Source organism: Crocodylus siamensis, chromosome 4 (assembly GCF_052110815.1).
Source record: "Crocodylus siamensis isolate JL-2025a chromosome 4, ASM5211081v1, whole genome shotgun sequence".
Classification (NCBI taxonomy): Eukaryota; Metazoa; Chordata; order Crocodylia; family Crocodylidae; genus Crocodylus; species Crocodylus siamensis.
Genome location: NC_143398.1, coordinates 86,543,794 through 86,562,435, shown reverse-complemented (window position 1 = coordinate 86,562,435; position 18,642 = coordinate 86,543,794). Strand labels below are relative to the sequence as shown.

The 18,642-nt window shown below is 47.5% G+C and overlaps 1 protein-coding gene across 5 annotated transcripts; it reads right to left on the bottom strand.

The window, feature by feature from the left end:
• Positions 1-739: 739 nt before the first annotated feature.
• On the bottom strand, positions 740-15,271 carry SERHL2 (serine hydrolase like 2). Of its 5 annotated transcripts, none has more exons than XM_090042727.1 (13): positions 14,968-15,270; positions 13,876-13,941; positions 12,930-13,079; positions 12,731-12,844; positions 10,755-10,796; positions 8,670-8,689; positions 8,410-8,484; positions 7,419-7,531; positions 6,944-7,023; positions 6,573-6,607; positions 5,464-5,540; positions 1,747-1,840; positions 740-998 (listed from the first exon to the last, which is right to left on the bottom strand). In XM_090042727.1, the coding sequence occupies exons 2-13, from the start codon at positions 13,913-13,915 to the stop codon at positions 879-881; spliced, it is 960 nt and encodes a 319-aa protein (XP_089898853.1). In that variant the 5' UTR covers positions 13,916-13,941; positions 14,968-15,270; the 3' UTR covers positions 740-878. The 5 variants fall into 5 exon arrangements, with proteins under 5 accessions (XP_089898853.1, XP_089898854.1, XP_089898857.1 ...); XM_090042728.1 differs by having other exon boundaries at positions 15,129-15,262; XM_090042731.1 differs by lacking the exon at positions 12,930-13,079 and having other exon boundaries at positions 14,968-15,271.
• Between the last annotated feature and the right edge of the window lie 3,371 nt (positions 15,272-18,642).

Sequence of the window (18,642 nt, the reverse complement as noted above, 5' to 3'; positions counted from 1 at the left end):
CACAATGAAGCCTTACCTAAAGTTGACAGTTCTTTGATCTTGTTCAAGACCAAGCTGGAGTATTAAAGCAGATTCACTCCTACTGTGAAAGACCAAGTTACCTTTGCAACTTTTCCCAGGGTGACTTTATGCTGCCCCAGGCACAACTTGAGCATTATGCTCCTGAGTTAAGGTTTGGTGTCCATACAACCCTACAAGGGGTACCATGTGCCCACAGGTACACTGAGCAGAGCTGTCAGCAAGCCACATTCTCAATCACTCTTGCTTAAGACACTAAAGAAAACAGGTGAGAGGAAGCATCTGAATAGTCTTAATGCTGTTTTCAGGCAGGGGTTGTAGTGCAATCAGCCCTGCCATGTTGGACAAGATCAGAGAACTTGCTGTAAGTCTCTCATCAACTGTAGATAAGGCTTCATCCTGCTTGTGCTGGATGTCCTGCCTGGACCCTCCCAGGCCTTTCCTGAGTATCATATCAGTAAAATGGGGAGGGGGAGGTTGTTCCCTTCTGTCAGAACAGCACAGGGGGTAACAGACACATGTGAACCTTACATCTGGAAGCTGCTTAGCTCACAGCTTGGCTCCTGCTGCAGTGCACTAAATGGAGGCCAGAAGAGAGAACCTTTCCCCTCACCCACTTTGAACAGGAGGACAATTTGCTTGGTTCTTTCCTGGGAGCATCCATCACACCTATTTGCTTAGAGACATTCTTTCTGCCAGCCCAAATAACTGAGATTGGGAAAGAGATGAAAATATAATTTAATGAGCAAAATATCAGGGCATTACCAGGTAAAAGTGCTGTCTCCTCCAGGGACTGGGTCTGGAGCTCCTCATTCTCTTATGTCACTACTGCCATCTCCCCTGGGAGCTCAACCCCGATGCTACAATCTGGCTTTGGAGTCCTTGTCCTTCTCTAAGAAGATACTGATGATCCCAGCCACTTCCTCTGGCTCATTCAGGTGGACAAAGTGATTCCCCGGCACCTCCACCAGCTGAAAACTCTAGAAGGAGAGAATGTGGGAAGATGCAGGCTGAAGAAACATGCTGCCATAAGCAGCCAGCAAGGTAAGTGCTATGGCTGGGATATGTATCATAAAAGATAATTGGGTAAATCCCACGCAGAATAAATTGGTAAATATAATTCAATCTCATGGTGTGAGGCTATGAACTGACTGATAGGTGGCAACCCTTCTCCATTCCTACCCTGCCCCCAAGCTGCTCATCCTGCATCAAACCGCAACATCAGACACTGGTAGATGATTGGAAATGTGGAACTCCTTAACTCTACAGGCAGTTGCTAACTAACTAGCAGGTGGAGAGAGGCCAACCTGCTCCCTCCCTGACTCAGGCGTTGTCACAGGGAAATTAGTCTGAGAGAAAGCAGGGAGAGAATCCAAGATAATGTAAAGCAGGGGTTAGCAGCTTGCTAGCTGGATCCAGCCCATGGAGCTGGGGGTTTGGGCAGCATTCCAGCAGCTAGGAGTTTCGCTCACACTGTGCCTGGGCGATGGGTAGAAGCAGTAGTGTCAGCAGCAGCTGGGTCCTAGCCCCAACCTACCTTGGACTGGAGCTGGGTCATTCGACCCGCCACTAGGAAATGTCACCAATCACTACTATCAGTATTTTGGAATGGCAACCTGTGTGGAGAACCTTGGAACACATGCATCCCAGAGGGGGCTAGTCCAGCTAAGGACCAGCTTGTGTGTGGACCAGCTCTCTGATAGCGAAGGGCAGGGTGTGCTCTCTCACCTCTCTCAAGTTAGACTTGAATGCAGCCTGCAAGGGTTTTACAAAGTTCATGCTTTTATCTGGATCTTCATAAGAAAAAAGCCCATCCTTGGCCCTAAAAAGCAAGAACAAGGCTCAGTGTCATGCACAGTACACCCTGTCTCATGTCTCTATAGGCCTTACCTGTTTTCCTTTCCAGAAGATGACAGTCAGAGAAAAGGAGATTGATCATATTTCCCCTTGCCCCCACTCAGCTGGGGGTCAGCAATGGTGGTGGGTAGAAGAGAGGGGTCACAGATTCACCGAGTGGAGTGAGGAGCGTAACAGCCATCTCTGCATGAGTTTCATATTAATGCATATTATATAGCATCTATAATATTAATGTATATTACCTAGCAGCCCATGTGTATTCTGAACCCAGGTAAAAGAAGGGATTGATCACTGTGCACAAGTTCAGCAAATCCCTGCCCTTCCCAGGACCTAGTTCTACGAAATTCTAGCTCTTAGGAGAGCTGAGGCCAGCGAGTCTTTGGAAAGGGCCTAAGCCCTAAAAACACACTCCACTTCTGACTGGTTTCACCCATCCAGCTCCTCCATCTCTCCTGGGTGGCTTTATTTTTCCTTTGTGTCTCTATGTGTGTTTTTACATCAGCCATAAAACCGGCCATTGTGTTTTGCCCTGTGGGGCTGTGAAAGCAGTCACTCAGGAAAAGATAAAATTAGAGGAGGTGGGGAAACCACGCAAGTACTTTTTTCTGGTTTCAAATTTACAGGCTGTGGCAGTCCTGGATTTCTGCCACACGGTGGCACATGTGAGACTATAAACCTGCAATCACACAGGTTTTCAAGATGGCATCTTTAGAAATTGCTATGGCTGATTTCTTCTGAATCCCAAAAAGCCAGGTAAAAACTTAACCCCTGTGCTTCCTTGAGAGAGAAGCTCCCAGGGCTCTGCTTCTGTGATACAAAGGAGACTTAGGAAGCCAGTTCTGCTGCAGACATCTGGTTTTCTACCCTCAGTTTTCCCCTCCATTTCAATGTTTATTTCATAGCAATGCCCAGAGCTACAGGTTGTGGCCAGGGTACGTAGGATGCTCCACTGAAAAGATGTAGACGTAGCTGAACCTCTGCATATCTTGTTGTTTAAGATGACAAGCAATGCACAGAGGCAAAATGGGGCAGAGAACTTGCATATTTATATCACTTACTTCTCGTTTGGCCTTACATAGCTCCCAGCAGCCCTGATGCACAGCGGGCACTGGTATCACAGTGGGGGTGGCCTTGAGGGAGGTGTGTAGTAAGGGTTTTACCAAGGAAGTTTCAAGAAAGGTTTTCCAAGCTTGAGTGGAAGGCAGGTGTGGGTGGGCCAAGATATGATCATTGGTGGAGATAGAATGAGGCCATGTGATTAGGAATTAGAGACACACTTGGTATAATGATGCTGATCTCCTTGCCAGAGAGGACAAGAGCCATCTTCTTCTGAGCCAACTCCCTGCATCTCATCCCCCACTTACACTGTAAATCAGCCCATTTAGGGATCTGCCTGGCTCCTGATGAAACAAATGCCTTAGCTGCTCAAGAAGAAGAGGGTTTTTTCCTTTTCTTTTCTAATCAGCTAAGCAGCTATAAAGGGGCTAAATTAAGTCTCCATTCACAAGCTTCTTTGGCCTAGTATTTAACCATAGCTTGTAAACTGCAGCACCTATGTGGTCTCCTATCCTAGTATCATCCAAGCCCAGAACTGGTTAGCTTCCAAAAATCAGGTGCATGTCAGTCTGACATAGCAGCCTCAAGGGAAGCAGCACCATGCCTTTAATGTGCTATTTGCTGGTCCTTCCATGTCCAAGCCTACCTCCAACAGTATCTCTCAAGGTTTTCCTTCCTCCCCACTCCTCATCTGTAATGACATCATTATAGCAATGAGCCACTGAGGATGCACATATGTGGGGTTTTTATGCAGCCTCAGATGTGGGTATGGCTGAGGTCTATGAAATGCCTGAATAGCCTCTTTTACATGGCTTATTGTTAGTAAAGTTGGGGCCAATGTGATTGTTTGAAACTTACAGATGCAACCTGTGAGTTGTTTCTACAACAGGCCACGGGTAAGAGAAAGTGGTTGAGAAAACATTACCCTTTCACTGCTATTTTAAATGATGGTATTAGTGGAAATACCTGAGCAGGATGTTAGGTACTACTGTAAGGCCCCAGTATAAACCTAGTAAGATATGCCTAGATTTTTAAAGAGCAATCAACAGTAGCTAGAAGATTAGATACCTTCTAAAAATCTGGACTATAGCCCTTAAAGAATTTTTGGTCTAAATAAGCTAGGCAGATATAGGGGGATTGGGAGCATCTCCCCCACCCCACTCCCAAACATCCCTGGTCTGTTTTGACCCCTTTCCCTCCCTCTCATGCACCAGCTGCCTTTTTGCAACACTCTGTAGCCCAACAACAGTTTTTGGCCACTTAAGTAATCTCCTTGAAGTTTTAGAGGTAATGGGGACAGCTGTTCAATTATTTAGCTATGCATTTACCAGACTACCATTGCTTTTTTTCTCTACCCCTCTTCTCTTGCTTTCCTCCACCCCTCCAGGGCTTTGGCTGTTCACTGTGACTTCAAAAACAAGATGAGTGAAGTACAGCTGATAGCTAATTCTCTTCAGGCGTTAGAACACTGGTAACCCAGACTAGAGGAGATCTGTGTTTGCATTTGCTAAGTATTTTTATAATCAGAGAGGTTAGAGACTCCTTATTCAGTTGGTTATGTGAAAGAAAGGTGCTAGCATTGCTGTAAAGCTGTTTTCTAACCTTCATTTCACACACTCCCCCTCCCTGTATCAATAGAAGATGCCTGTTATTCCTGCCCATTCAAGCAGTGCTGGTGTGAATTGGGGGTTGGGTTGGGTAGAGATAAGGAGCAAGTGTGAAATGTACAGGCAACAAAGGGAATTAAATAGAGCATTAATGGGGCTTTTCTTCTCTGTGAGCAAGGTAGCAAGGATTATTAAGTGGGGAGCAATTTAGTGAACCCCTTGGGGACCTGCGCAGGTATATCCAAGAGGTATGAGTTTTAAAAGGCTATTAAAAAAAAGCAGGAGTCTGAGGGGTGAGGGTAGCAACTCCCCCCTTGAACCATGGGGATGGGAGAGGTGAATTTCTGAGCCCAATGGAAGTAGGGAGAAAAAAGCTACTGCCACCCCTGCAATCAAATGTAACTACTAGCAAGGACTGGGTGGTATAGGGATCCCATCTGGTGGATTTCAGAGTAGAATGAAAATTTTGAATGGGAGAGAAGTGGGGTTGTCTCCTGAGAGGAACCTGTGATAGCTACCACATGCTTCAGGTACTTTGACTCAGTTCTTGCCTGTTAATTACTAGGAAGCAGCAAGGCAGGGAGAACAAAACTTATCCAGGGCAGGGAGAATAAAACTCAGGAAAGTAGACAAAAGTTTGCTAATCAGGGAGGTGGCCAGGCCTGTGGAAAGGGGACAGCATCACTGTAAGAAGTAGCTTAAGGTTCTGTCAAAAAGGATTGAGTAGGGAACCTACCCTCATTTTTTGTCTACTACACAAGACATGATTGATTCCTGTTTTGTTAAAACCCTTCACACTCCCACCTGTGACTGGAAGAGGCTGTTTATTCATCACTAGTCTCCAGCTCACCTCATGCATAGGGGAGCCCTGGCAGAGGGCAATGGGCAGGACAAAGGGGATTGGTTATGCTTATGTACCACTCACATGATCATTAGGACCTGTGCCTGGATCTTCTTCAGGAAGCTCACACACTGCTCCAGAGTGATGAATTCCCGGTTGTGCTGCAGAGGCAAGGATAGATCAGTCAATACACCTGAGGCAGGGGTGCAGAGGCTGCAGTCTCATGGCCTAGCAGTGTCAGTGGCTTCACTAACACTGAGCATCTGTAAGTTCTGCAGAGGCTCAGATGCAGCCTGGGATGCAAATCTGAGATGTGACAGACATGCAATCTTTTGCCAGGGTGAGAAGGTGTGTGGATCAATGAAACAGATGTCATTCTTAATCCAGACTTGCCACTTTGTCAACATGTGCACTAGGCCAATGGCTGTAACAGTGTGGACAGAGGATGCTCCCAAGATGTAATGTATCACACTGCTTAGGCTATGAATGGGCTCAAACAGTCTGAAAAGTTACCAAATCCTAGTAGCCAGCATGGTTTTTAGCACTGAACTTTTCACAACCATTTCCTGCAGTCCAAGGGCTGACTGGGGCCTTATCTACAGCTTCCCACTTCTACTGGCAGAACTCCTGAAAGCAAACCACAGTTTCATCTGCCAAGCTGCTTCAGAGGATGGGGACACCCAAGCACTTCTAGGTGCTCTGCACAGATCCACTGCAGCAGCTGTGCAGCCAGAGACCAGTGTGCACCCCAGAAAGGCAATGGCTGCTGAAGGCATGGCAGTAGCCTGCAAGAGTGTCTTCACAGGCCTGCTGCAGAGGCAGCAGAAGCTTTACTCTTCCTGGCAGGGGCAGAATAACTCTTGACAGCAGAAGAGAGCATTGCCCCACAGAGGGGGGTTGAGTGTAAACAACCTCAAAGAGGACTTGTTCAGAGTGATCACAGAGGTCTAACTTGGCTTTTGTTGGGAAATCCCATTAAATGCAGTGGTTCCACAGGTGTGCAGTAAATTAAAACTATTCAAATACCAAAGTCCCCCAAAGGAAGCTCCATCACTTCTAAATGATGAAACATAAGCAAGATGTGACCTATTACAGGACGGGCCTTCTCCAGCTCTTGCTTCTCTGTGAGCCAATGGCTTAGCCAAATTCCAGGGCAGAAAGACATGTGGACTAGGACAGAAAGCTGCGCTTACCTTAAGGATTCTCATGTCTCTGTTGTACACCAGGCCTGGGAAGGAAGAAGGGAGAGTTTTTTATCCCTGACAGTGGGAGATACACCAGGAGTTCTAGCTTCCTTTCTGATTTTTGAGTCATCCCAGAACTATTTCTTAGGACAGGAGGTCAGGGTATATTTGGGGTTTCTTGGCATGTTAAAGCACCATGCTCTGACAGGAAAGGTGGGCTGGGACCTCAGCTGATGGGAACTCTGCTTCCAGGCTCTGAAACTCCAACTGCGGGGGTTTGGGCCCAGGGTGCGCCTCTGCCTGGGTCTAGGACAGTGAGCAGTTACCACTCTCTTAACTCAGAAGCTGACATTACACAGCAGCCCATGGAGGCATCTTACCATCTGGCATCTCTGTAGCTCCCCGCTGCAGCAAGATCTTTCCACTCTCCTCTGTCAGGTAGGGGTTCGCTTCCAATAACCTGGGAAAAGACATAGCAAAAAAATGGGAGGAGCTCGTGCTGCTGAATGGACAGCATGGAAGAGGCACCACAAAGGGATGGTGACAGAAAGGAGAGAGGGTGGAGATGAAAACCATCCTATTCCAGTGACAGCAGCCTCAGCTCTTGTGTGCTAGCCAGCCTATGCTAAGCCTCAAAAGGGGATGAGGCTGGGGAGGGAAAAGTACCAGCCCTTATTCAGATTTTGGAAGAAGAGGAGAAGGAATTGTGAGTTGTGGAAGGGGCAAGCCTAAGGAGACATAACTTCACCTCACAGTTTTGGCCGCTCCACTTCTACCTGGGAGGATTCCAACAACTCCTCGATGGCAGGAGCGTAGCACCATCCTGTGCAGAAACAGGGAAGATGGAAAACATACCTCTTCAGTGCTGCTTGGGGACTGCGCGTCTTATGGGGCTGGTGCTCGTTCTGCTCCAGGCTCAGGAGGCTCTCAACCACCTTCCGCTTAGATTCCAGCCATGCATCATGATCCTAAAATGCAGAGACGCAGGTGACAGTGATTTCACACACTTCCACAGTACCCTTCTCCCTGGAGGATCCCAAAGCCCCATAACATCTGTTGACCTCACCCTTGAAAAGCAGCTATTTCTCAGCAGGGACAAATAGGAGTAAGAGAGGGACTGTCAGGGGAGGAAAAAAAATTGTAGGAGGCCATTATTCATAGAAAAAAGTAGTACTAAATCTTTGGCTTCTCACCCTGCTACATCTCAAGGGGAGTTCAGCTCTTAGATTCATAGATTGTTAGGGGCTGGAAGGGACCTTGCAGATCATTGGGTCCAGCCCCCCCGCTCTGCGCAGGAAGACAACTGGTGACCCCAGTGAGGTGACTGTCCAGTCTCCTCTTGAAAACCTCCAGGGTACGTGACTGCTCCACCTCTGGAGGGAGTTTATTCCATAGCCCAGACACCCCGACTGTGAAGGAGTTTTTCCTGGTATTAAGTCTGAAACAGCCTTCCAGGAGTTTGTATCCATTGGTCCTGGTCTTCCCAAGATGTGTCCTACTAAACAATTGTTCACCAGGCTCCTGACGCACTCCTCCGATATAGCAGTAAGCCATTATCAAGTCCCCTCTCAACCTTCTCTTTAGGCTAAGGAGGCCCAGGTCCCTCAGCCTTTCCTCGTATGGCTTGCCTTGCAAGTCCCTGATCATACAAGTGGCTTTTCTCTGGACCCTCTCAAGCTTTTCCACGTCCTTGTTAAAGTGCGGTGCCCAGAACTGGACGCAGTACGAAATGGACTCAGGGGAAGGGTGCTAAGAAATGTGTTCCTCCAGAGGTAGAGCTAAGGGAACCTTGTTGCCTGTCTCTGGTTATTATGCCTGGTAGGGGCAGAGGAGGAGCGAATCTAACCTGAGGAGCTGGAAAGAAACCACAAGATTCCAGGAGGATCAGCTTGTCCACCATCTCCGGGAAAATGCAGGAGAACTGGGAAGAGGCAAAAACATTATGAAAATTGTGTGTTGGACAAGAAATCCACTTATATTGCCCCCAAATGTATTTGTCTCATACAGAGTATCGCGTATTTCCCCCCAGCCTCAGAGTTATCAACCACCCAGCTCAGGAGACTGTCTGGCTAGGTGAACTCCATCAAAAAGGGTTTCTATACTCACCATTCCTGCAACTGTCCCACCTGTGAGAGAGAGAAGGCCACCTGGTTTATACACAATAAACCCAGTGCAGAGGCATCATCATCCCTTCCCCAGAGTGGAAGCTACCTCAGAAGCTAGCTGGAGTGTTACTGAGATGGCCTAGAAGTCCAGGTCAACCATCTTCTACAAGGAAGCAAACGTCTCAGTCTGAGGTTTGGGTCCTAACCACAAGGACAGCAAATCTCTTAACAGAGGGTGATAGAGGGAAGAGTCCAGTGGTACCATCTGCCTATGTGATAGTCCCCTTCAGACTCCACACCCAGTCTCCCTCAGTAAGGACCATGAGCCCACTGGGACCTGCTGTCTAAAGCAGTGCAGTGTTTGGATACTGCATGGATATGGTCAGAAGATGAAGCAGCCTTGGGGGAATCAAAGCCAACAGGGAAAGGAACAAATTCCATTTTTAATTATGTTCCATGGCCCAAGGTTGAAATTTAGGAGCCCTGGAGCCGCTGGTTCTGCAGCAGAGGTCTGGCTGATGGCAGTGGGAGACTTGCATGAGACCCAAGGTACTTTACTTGGTAACAAATATTGAGCACACCAGAAAGCTCTGTTAAAGTATATTCATGATCACTGCTGAATGGGAAAATATGCCCACCTTTAGGGTGCCACTCTCTGCTCTGCACTACTTTCCCTTACCCGCTCTGCTTTCTCCCTCCTGTCTGTGCCTTGGTATCATGTTCTCCTTCTTCCTTCACAGTGAAATTGAGAAGGCAAGAAAAGAATGGAGGGAGGAGGGGGGGAGCTATTTCTTCCCAACAGCATTTCCCCACTGGATTTCAGTTATGCCTTGGCCATGTCTACACCTACCTGCCTGCACTATGAACATGGGCCGGCAGTGTGGGGACGTGGCCAGGAAGGCCAACCATACCTTGTCATGCATCCATAGATGCGTCTCAGGCAGGTCCAGGGAGGTGATCCTCCCTCTACACAGGACTGGTCAGGCCGCAGTTGGAGCACTGCCTCCAGTTCTGGGCACCGCACTTCAGGAGGGATGTGGACAACATGGAGAGGGTCCAGAGGAGGGCCACTCGCATGATCAGGGGGCAGCAGGGCAGGCCCTATGAGGAGAGGCTACGGGACCTGAACCTGTTCAGCCTCCACAAGAGAAGACTGAGGGGGGATCTAGTGGCCTGTTACAAACTAGTCAGAGGGGACCAGCAGGCATTGGGGGAGTCCCGGTTCCCCCGAACGCTACCAGGAGTGACTAGAAATAACGGTCACAAGCTAGCAGAGGGTAGATTCAGACTAGATATCAGGAGGTGCTACTTCACTGTCAGGGCAGCTAGGATCTGGAACCAACTTCCAAGCAAAGTGGTGCAGGCTCCTACCTTGGGGGTCTTTAAGAGGAAGCTGGATGAACACCTTGCTGGGGTCATTTGACCCCAGTACTTTTTCCTGCCATAGCAGGGGGTCGGACTTGATGATCTGCTCAGGTCCCTTCTGACCCTACCAACTATGAAACTATGGGTGCTGGCAGCAGATAGCAGCAGCTACCTCTGCTGGGCTGCCAGCACACATGCACATCCATCTGCTCCCTGAGGCTCTGCTTAGCAGTTGCATGGCCAGAGCACAAAGCACACACTGGGATAGCATCAGATGATGAGGGGCTCACACCTGGTAGCTGGCAGAAGGCACCAGTGTCCAGTAACTTTCTGCTGCCTGCCGGGTAGTGACAGAAGCCTTGATCTACTCTGCCAAGTGCAATACTTCACTCGCTCCAGGTGTTGCAGAAGAGGTTAGGCTCCCAGTTTCCCATCCTCTCTGAGTAAACCATCGGCAATTAATGAGTGAATGACACCCGCTTGCACTGGAGCTGCTTTTCTTGTACTGAAGAAGCCTAAGAAACTGTTAAATGAAAGCTTAGATCTTGTATAATTCAAATATGCCTGGTGGGCCATATAATTACATCACATGCCTGGGTGCTTCACACTGACAGCGTAAACTTGATCTTAGCCCACAAGAGGCCAACACAAAGGGCTGGAGCCAGTTACTCATTATTGTTTGCTGGAGTCAGAAAGCCACAGGGACAAAAGATACACTTACCCATACTGTGACCCATTAGAGTAAATCGACTCCACTGCAAGGCTAGAAGGCAAGAGATAAAAAGCAGGTGGTTCTGTGTTAGATACAGCAGCTGCCTCCACCTTCTCACATGCACACAGAGGCTTTACACCCAGCTTCTGCTTCCTGATCAGGGGATGGGATAAATAGGCCAGTTTCCTCCAGCCTCTGCTTCACTGTGAATGCTTGTCAGCAGGTGCCAGTGCTGTGCGGCTCCTTCTGGCACTTGGACTCACCGTGCCTGAAAAGCATCCAGCCATTCCTATTCAGGGCAGGTGTTAAGGGCCATCAATCAAGCAAAGCAGCTTGTCTAGGTACTGCCCCGTGGGGCAGAAGAAGTGCAGACTGCTCTGCTGCAGAATATTCACAGGGGCCAGGACAGACCAGCACGGCGTAGCCACAGGGAAGGGTTTTTATTGCTCTAATTGAAAACATGCTGCATAATTCAGCAGCGGGTCAGGCTCCTCCATTACATGATACATTTTTATAACAATCCTTGAGGTTTGGGAAAAGCAGCCTGGACATTTACAGCCTCATCTGTGCTACTCCTATAGAACATGTGCTGGCAGCCTCAATTCTAGGCAGCAGCACATCAAACGAAAGCCTTACACACTGGCAGAGGGGGTCACAAGTAAAGTTTGTACCTGGGGTCAAACTGGTGGACACTCTTGCCCCTCAGTGCCACAGTAACCAAGTGACATGACTTACCACTCACCCAGGCACTCTCGCCTTTGTTTATGGCTGGACTTACTGTGGTACCTACATGTAGCACCAATGGGAAAGGGAAGATAGGCAGGAGCTAGAGACCCTCACAGGATGTACCCATGTACCAGCAGCTTTTAGGGTGGTTTGTTCCTCATACAATCCCAAGTGTTTTGCTCCTGAGCAAGTCAGTAACAGGGCTATTTGGTCAGGTAGTGCTTGCATAGTGAGGTTTTTGGTGTCCGGTGGGCTGCAGCCCTGGGAAAGGGCTTCCTTTTATGCCTGGGTTTCAGTTCAGGAGAGAAGTGGATCCTGCTACTGCCAGCATCCAGCTTGTATTGGAATCTGTAATGGGTTTAGGAAATCCCCATCCAAAGTTGCTTTGGAAGACAGCAGTGCAGCTCTGGTATGTGGGGTTTAGAGGCTGTGAAGCCTGCCTTGTATAGTCCTAACAAGCAGAGCCAGACAAGGGTGTCAGTCAAGAGAGTGAGCAGGGGAAAAGGGACTGAAGAGATAAGATTTCCTTGTTGGGAGGGATGCTACAGAGTTTTCAGGGAGAAGAGCTCCCCTGAAAGAGGCTGCCAGTTTCCTCCAAGTTGTGAGGACCGCAGAAGTGTCAGGTGAGGAGACTGGAGCTGTGAACAGATGCTAGAATCCCAGGATGGGGACCGAAGTTAAAAGTTTCTAGAAAAACTAAGGTAGGAAGTGATAAAGAGTGTCATGAAAAGTTGTGAGAGAAGTATGACTTACTGATCTATCTCCACAGCTGCTGGAGGTCCTGAACCAGGACCTAGAGGGTTCCAGGCCTATTCTGCTCCACTATCTCAACCTCCCATACAATGCCAGAGGTGTCCCAATGCTGCCAGCAGTGAGTGGAGTAATGGCTTGCATCCTGAGGAAGTGAGGGACTCTTACATAGTCCCAGGGGCCAATATAAGTCTGAATGGGGCTGGAGAGAAGGGGTCAAAGGGAAGCCAGGAAGGAACAAAAGGGACATGTCTAGACATTAAGTTACTTCAGAACAGCATTGTCAGGCATAGCATGTCCAGGCACCCTATCTCTGGGACCAGAAGCACCTTAGTGCAGTGCTAGGGACAGATGAATGAGCTCTGTCTTTTAGCAAAGTGTCCATGCTGTTTCTGGTCTGGGAGGCAACATGCGCAGAGCAGCATGACATATATCAATCTGGAGGATGTCTAATTCAAAGACAGATGCACTCAAAACCCTCTGCCCTCAGGTTCTTCTCACCTACTCACCTGCCACCACCCTGCGGACCTCGCTTACATAGTCCACGAAGTGGTAGGGAAAGCCAGCAGGTCGGTGGGATGACAGGCCATGACCCCCCAAATCCATGGCCATGTAACAGTAATCTGAAAGGCGGACAACAGTAAATCATGTGGCAACGCCCCCATGATGTGATGTGCCAGATCCCCTGACCCATCCTATCTGACCCACCTTTTGGAAGTAACGGGATGAGTCTGTTGAAGGTATTGGCATTGTCCAGCCAGCCATGCAAGCAGAGCATGGGATGGCCTTTTGGGGATCCCCAAGCTTTGGCTGCAATGTGGCCCCAGGGAACAGGGAACTTCAGCTCTGAGAACATACCTGAAATAAACCACCATCATATTTATGTCCCCTGGGGCCTGCTGCCTGGTTCACATGCTGTGAAAGTTTGTTAGATGCACACACTACACTGCAGAAAGCGAAATGAGGACTTTGGAATCCTGCGGGCTCCGCGCTGCGCTCTGTTAATAATTGTTTGCAGCCTCTAACTTTTGGTTGTGATACTGCTAGCCAACAGTCCTGCTGTTCTTCACTTTTCTTCACCCCCCCTTCCCAGGACATTGATACCTTTCACCCAAGTCCTTCTTTTTCCCTCCCTTATGCCAGTTTTACCAGCTGTTTTGGCAGAAGTGAGTTCAATTAGGAGTGATTTCTCTTTTAATCACAGAGATCATTTGCCAGGATACGCGCACGGCGCGCGCGTGTGTGTGTGTGTGTGTGTGTGTTGGGACTCTCCCTCTTGCTTTAGTACCTGGAGACTCTCTAGGGCAGAATGATCTAAGCTAGAAAATCTCAGGCACTTCATTTTCCCTAGGGTGGGGCAGAGTGTTGCCTGGCATTGTTCATATCCCCTTCATTTACACATCTGAACTCAATACTCTGATTTCCAGACCCACCCTCCCCTCTGAGGACTACCCCTTCCTGGACATGCTAATGCTGTTCTTCATTTCACTGGCAGGAAAAGTCAGGCTTTCACTGTTAAGCAACATGAGAATTTTTTCTCCTTCCTCCACAGCACCTGCTAACCCAGTTGGCCACAATCAGAAAAGATGGAGTAAAGATCAAGCCTGGGCCTTAGAAATGAGCTCCCTTAAGTTAGCAGCACAGAGACCTTTACCTGTCACAGGCAGAGACAACCATTTCATCAGGGAGGACATGAATTTCTCTCTCTACTTCCTGGAGCCTTGAAAGAAAAGTAGAACAGTGTCTACTACATACACTGAGCAATGGGAGAAGGGAGTGGGTGGAGAGAGGAGGTGATTTTTTTTTTCTTTCAGGACTGTTGCCCTGTAACCTGATGTCAGATTTCTGCTGTCTGCCCCATCTCTCTCACTGACTCTTGTCAGCTCTGCTATGGTGGTGCTTATTATTAGCAATGGTTTTGCACTCATCATCCATCAAGGTCCCTCTGCTATAGAACCCTGCCCTATGGCAAACCTGTCATCACACCACTGGGCATGTGTTAGTACACGTAGCAGCACTTACATAGTGTCGCACAGAACTGAGTCTTGTTGAATTTGAGCAGCTCTATCAAATTGGATGTGACACTGGCCAGGTTACACTAGAAACTGTTCCTGATAAAACGGGTGGGCCTGTGCTTTGTTGATTTTAATGGTACTTCTATATTGGCAAACACCCTGATGTAGACAGGGTTATGCATTGTTGTTGGTAGAGCTCACTGCAGGAAACTCCTATAAGCTGTTTAAAAATCACTCTTTTTGCCAGTAAATGCTGTATGCATGCTGGGATGGTTTACTGAGAAAAAGTGGAAAATGATTTCTGTTATAGACTGTTCAAGTCACTCCCACCTGGCTGCACAAAGGCTCTCTGATAGGAATGTCAGTCTGATTCCTGGCAGTACAGCTAATTGATAACAAACCCAGAATCACAAATAACTGGCCCTAGGTTTCCAGCATCTTCAGAGACCAGGAACTGAAGGGGCCATGGAGGGTGAACTCACTCCTTCCCTTTCAAGTGGCCAAGTTCATCAACCCAATTCTGTTAAACTTAAGCAATTGCTCTAGCAGGTACTTAGCTTGCATTGTCACTGCTTCTTTCCCAGACCTGAGGAAGAGCACTTGAAACCCAGATGCTCATCTCTCTCTCCTAACTGCACAAATTGGTCCCATAAAAGATACTGCCCTCCCTCACAAATCTTGCTTCTCCCCTATCCCTGGACCTTCCCAGCTACAGCACCACTAGCACTGACCTTGGCTGTAGTCCCTTGGTAGCTGGCCCAGAAGCTCTGCGGTTCTGCTGGCTGCCCTTGTCTTAGGGGCTTTGCTATGGCACTTGTCCCAGCACTTGCCTGACTCACTCACTGAATAGGACAGATTTCTAAAATGAAGAAACCAGTTATAGGAGCCACACCTAGGAGGGAGAAAAGCAGCTGGGTGTGCAGAAGAGCTGCTCAGCCCCCTCCCTGCCAGCAGGCAACCAGCTGCCCTTCTTGAGCCAGCTCAAAGCAGAGCAACAGGGCAGGATCAGGATGAAAAACAAAATCAAAAGCCACTTCCTGGCTGCAGCGGAACAGCAGGGAAGGTCCTCCCCCTTTGCATGCAGTTCTTAAAGGGATCCACACTGCTAAATCTCTCTGTCCTACTCTCCACAGCCTCTGTGTTAGTGAACCAATATGACAGCAGTGGTGACAGCAACAGTATCCCATGTGTTACGCGGAATGGTACCCCCCCAGTCTATGCACTGCACTGAGGGTTTGACTGTTCTGCTCAACACAGAAAGGCAGATCCCTGCTGCTTAGGGAAACAGCTGCTCGTCCAACAAGCACTGCACAGGTCTAGGGCAGAAGAATGCCATAGCCCTGTGCAGACTTCAGACAACCAAAGGCAAGGGATCCTATCGCTGGTGTCCTGGTTGCGTGCCTAAGTGAACACAGGGAATGAATGAGTATGAAGGATTGGAATCTCAGCTTGCTTGGCAGTCCAAAAGGCAGCACCGCTGCGTATATAATGTCTTATCTTCTGATTGTAAACTCTTAGAAGGAGGGTTCTTCCCCCACCCCTCCCTCCTTTTAAGGGTCAGCAATAACTTTTTGTGACTCAGCAATTGCAGCCAAGGGTGCCAGCAGTGGCTCCTAGTGAGCACAGGTTGGAGCTTCAGCCTCAGCTCTGAGAAATTCTTGCACTTGACTGCAGGAGGCCTGTGAGCTCCAGCACTAAAGTGATGAAAAACAGGCATGAGGAATTCAGGACACACAGGCAGTCCTATGGTTTCATATAACATCACTTCCTTGCTCAGCTCTGCTGGCTGCGTGGCAAGCTGGACCTCACTTGTGGCTATGTTCCTGGTTTCAGCAGTACAGTGGTAGAAACTGTGTGGCAACTGAGCTGGCAGGTTAAATCACTAAACACACTTGCAGCTTGACAAACCCCTGTGTGCCATTCTGCCTGCCCACTTCTCTCTAGGGTGCCCTGCAATGTCCTGCTGCCTTTCCCCAGCAGGACTTTTGTGTGCCCACACACCTTATGACCTTCAGTCCCTCTGTATCAGGAATACCCCTCCTCCACGCCTTGGAAACACTATGTGTTGGTTGTACTGTAGCTGGGTTAGTCTAAGGACTTAGGCAAACAAGGTTCTTTGGGTAAACCCGATACCTTTTATTAAACCAACTAAAATAGTTAGAAAAAGAGCTTGGAAACAAGAATTTTTCCAACTATTTTAGTTGGTCTAATAAGATATTGGATTTACCCAAAAATCCTGTCTGTCTTGGAAACACTATGTGATTCTATGCCCTAAACTCCTTTCCCCAACCTTTTACCCCATTTCTTTCTGCTGGGGAGATAAGCCATTCCCATTTCAAAAGGCTGAGAGGACAGGCAGTGCTGAGATGGGGATTGCTGTTAGGCAGGAGGGGGTTAATTTCTGCCATCTTTGATTTATAAAAGATGTCCTTAACCTTCTTAACAAAAGATGGCACTTGATTGACCACAGTCCTGCTTGAAGCTGCTAGGGACTTTGTGGATCTCCTGTTCCATGTCTCCGATGGTCCATGACATTTTGGAATTGATCTGATGCAACCCTCAAACACTGTTGCATTACAAATGGAAATAACATCCAGGTGAGCCTGGAACCTGGCTTTGCTAGCCTTTCAAGGAACTGAGTCAGGAAAAACAACTTGGCATCCTGATATGCAGACTTTACCTGACATTTCTGTTAAAAAAGAACAGCAGGTAAACAGTTATTAACTTGGGGGGGTAAAAGTCATTGTTATGGTATTGAATTAATACCTGGAAATTAATAGGACCCTTCTCAGCTTTCAAAGCTATTGTTTTAGGCTGTCTGCAGACTCTGGCAGATAGCATAATATCAGTTGCAATTGATTCCAAGTTTTTGCTGCAAGTAAGATGGCTAGAAGGTAAGGATATTTTAAGTCAAAATTTGGAGTATAATTCTACAGCTCAGATGGATTTCTTAGCAGCACAAAATTAATGGGACCGTGCTCATAATCATGGAGAGTTTCATGGGAGGTCTCTCATCCAGATCCTGCTCAGACCTGCCTTTTCTTAGCTTGAAGAACCTGGCAGGCTCACAGCAGGCTGAGATGATACAACTTTTGCCTATAATTACCTGGGTTAGAGTAGTGCTGGATTTTGGCATCTTAACTTGACGTCAGTAAAGGACAAAATAAAGTAACAGCTGATTCAGGACTCAGTAAAAAATAAGGAGGGTCATATAATTGGTACCAGTCAACATGAGTTTATGGGGAAAAAGCCTGTCAAACTAATTTGATATCTTTTTAATGAGATTATACATCTGGTTAATAATGGTAAGAGCATGAGTGTAATAGACAATAGGCAATTGACAAGGCATTTTGATTAATTACCAACACCATTTGTATTAGGAATTTAGAATTATAAAGAATTAACAAAGCCAAATTAAATGGATAGAAAACAAGCTGATCAGTCTCAGCAGGTAAGTGCCAACTAGGAATCCTTACCAAGCAGTCATTTTTTTTGTGGGGGTCTACCATTGTTGTTTCCTGATCTTATGCTGTTTCACAATTGTATGAATTACCTGTCAGAGAATCATCACTGATAAAGTTTCTACATGACACACAGCCTGGGGAGCAGTAAATGATGGAGGAGGTGATTAACTGATACAGAGCAAACTGGATCATTTGGTCAACTGTGCTCACACCAGGAATATACATTTGAATTTGGCTGAATGTAAAGTTATGAAGAATGCAACCAATGCAAGCCAGGTGGCTCTATCCTGGAAGCAGTGACTCTGAAAGATGCTTGGGCATCCTCATGGACAATCAGCTGAATATAAGCTCCCAGCGTGAGACAGTGGCCAAATGGCACGAAACTTGGATGCATAAACAGGGGAGGAGTTGTGGAGGTTATCTTGCCTCTGTATTTCTCACAGTAGTGCAGTTACTACTGGAATGCAGTGCCCAGTCCTCATGTCCACAATGTGAAGAGAATGGTGATACATTGGAGAGGGTTCAAAGAAGAGCCCTAAGAACGACTAAGGGACTGGAAAACTTATAGGGGAAGACTGCAGGAGCTCAATCTATTTAATTTATCGGACAAAAAGTTGAGAACTGACTTCTTCACGGTCTGACTTCTTGGGGAACAAATCTTTGGACTCTTTAGTCTAGCAGGCAAAGGTATAACAAGATCCAATGGCTGGAAGCTGAAGGCTGATAAATTCAAATTAGAACTAAGGTGCAACTCTTTTTAACAATGAGGGCAATTAACCTTTGAAACAACTTGCCAAAGGCATTGGAGGATGCTCTTTCACTGGCATTTTTTAAATCGAGATTGGATGCTTTTTCTAAAAGAAAAGATGTAGTTTGAGTAGGAATTAATTCAAGGAAGTCCTATGGCCTGTATAATACAAGAGATCCAAATGATCACAGTAG

Coding starts and splice junctions, on each gene's coding strand:
- SERHL2 (XM_090042727.1), bottom strand. CDS start 13,915: ATGTCCTCCCTGATGAAATGGTTGTCTCTGCCTGTGACAG. Junction 12,845..12,929: donor CATCCCGTTACTTCCAAAAG/GTGGGTCAGATA, acceptor TCCGCCTTTCAG/ATTACTGTTACATGGCCATG. Junction 10,797..12,730: donor GGTCCGCAGGGTGGTGGCAG/GTGAGTAGGTGA, acceptor CTTGCCTTCTAG/CCTTGCAGTGGAGTCGATTT.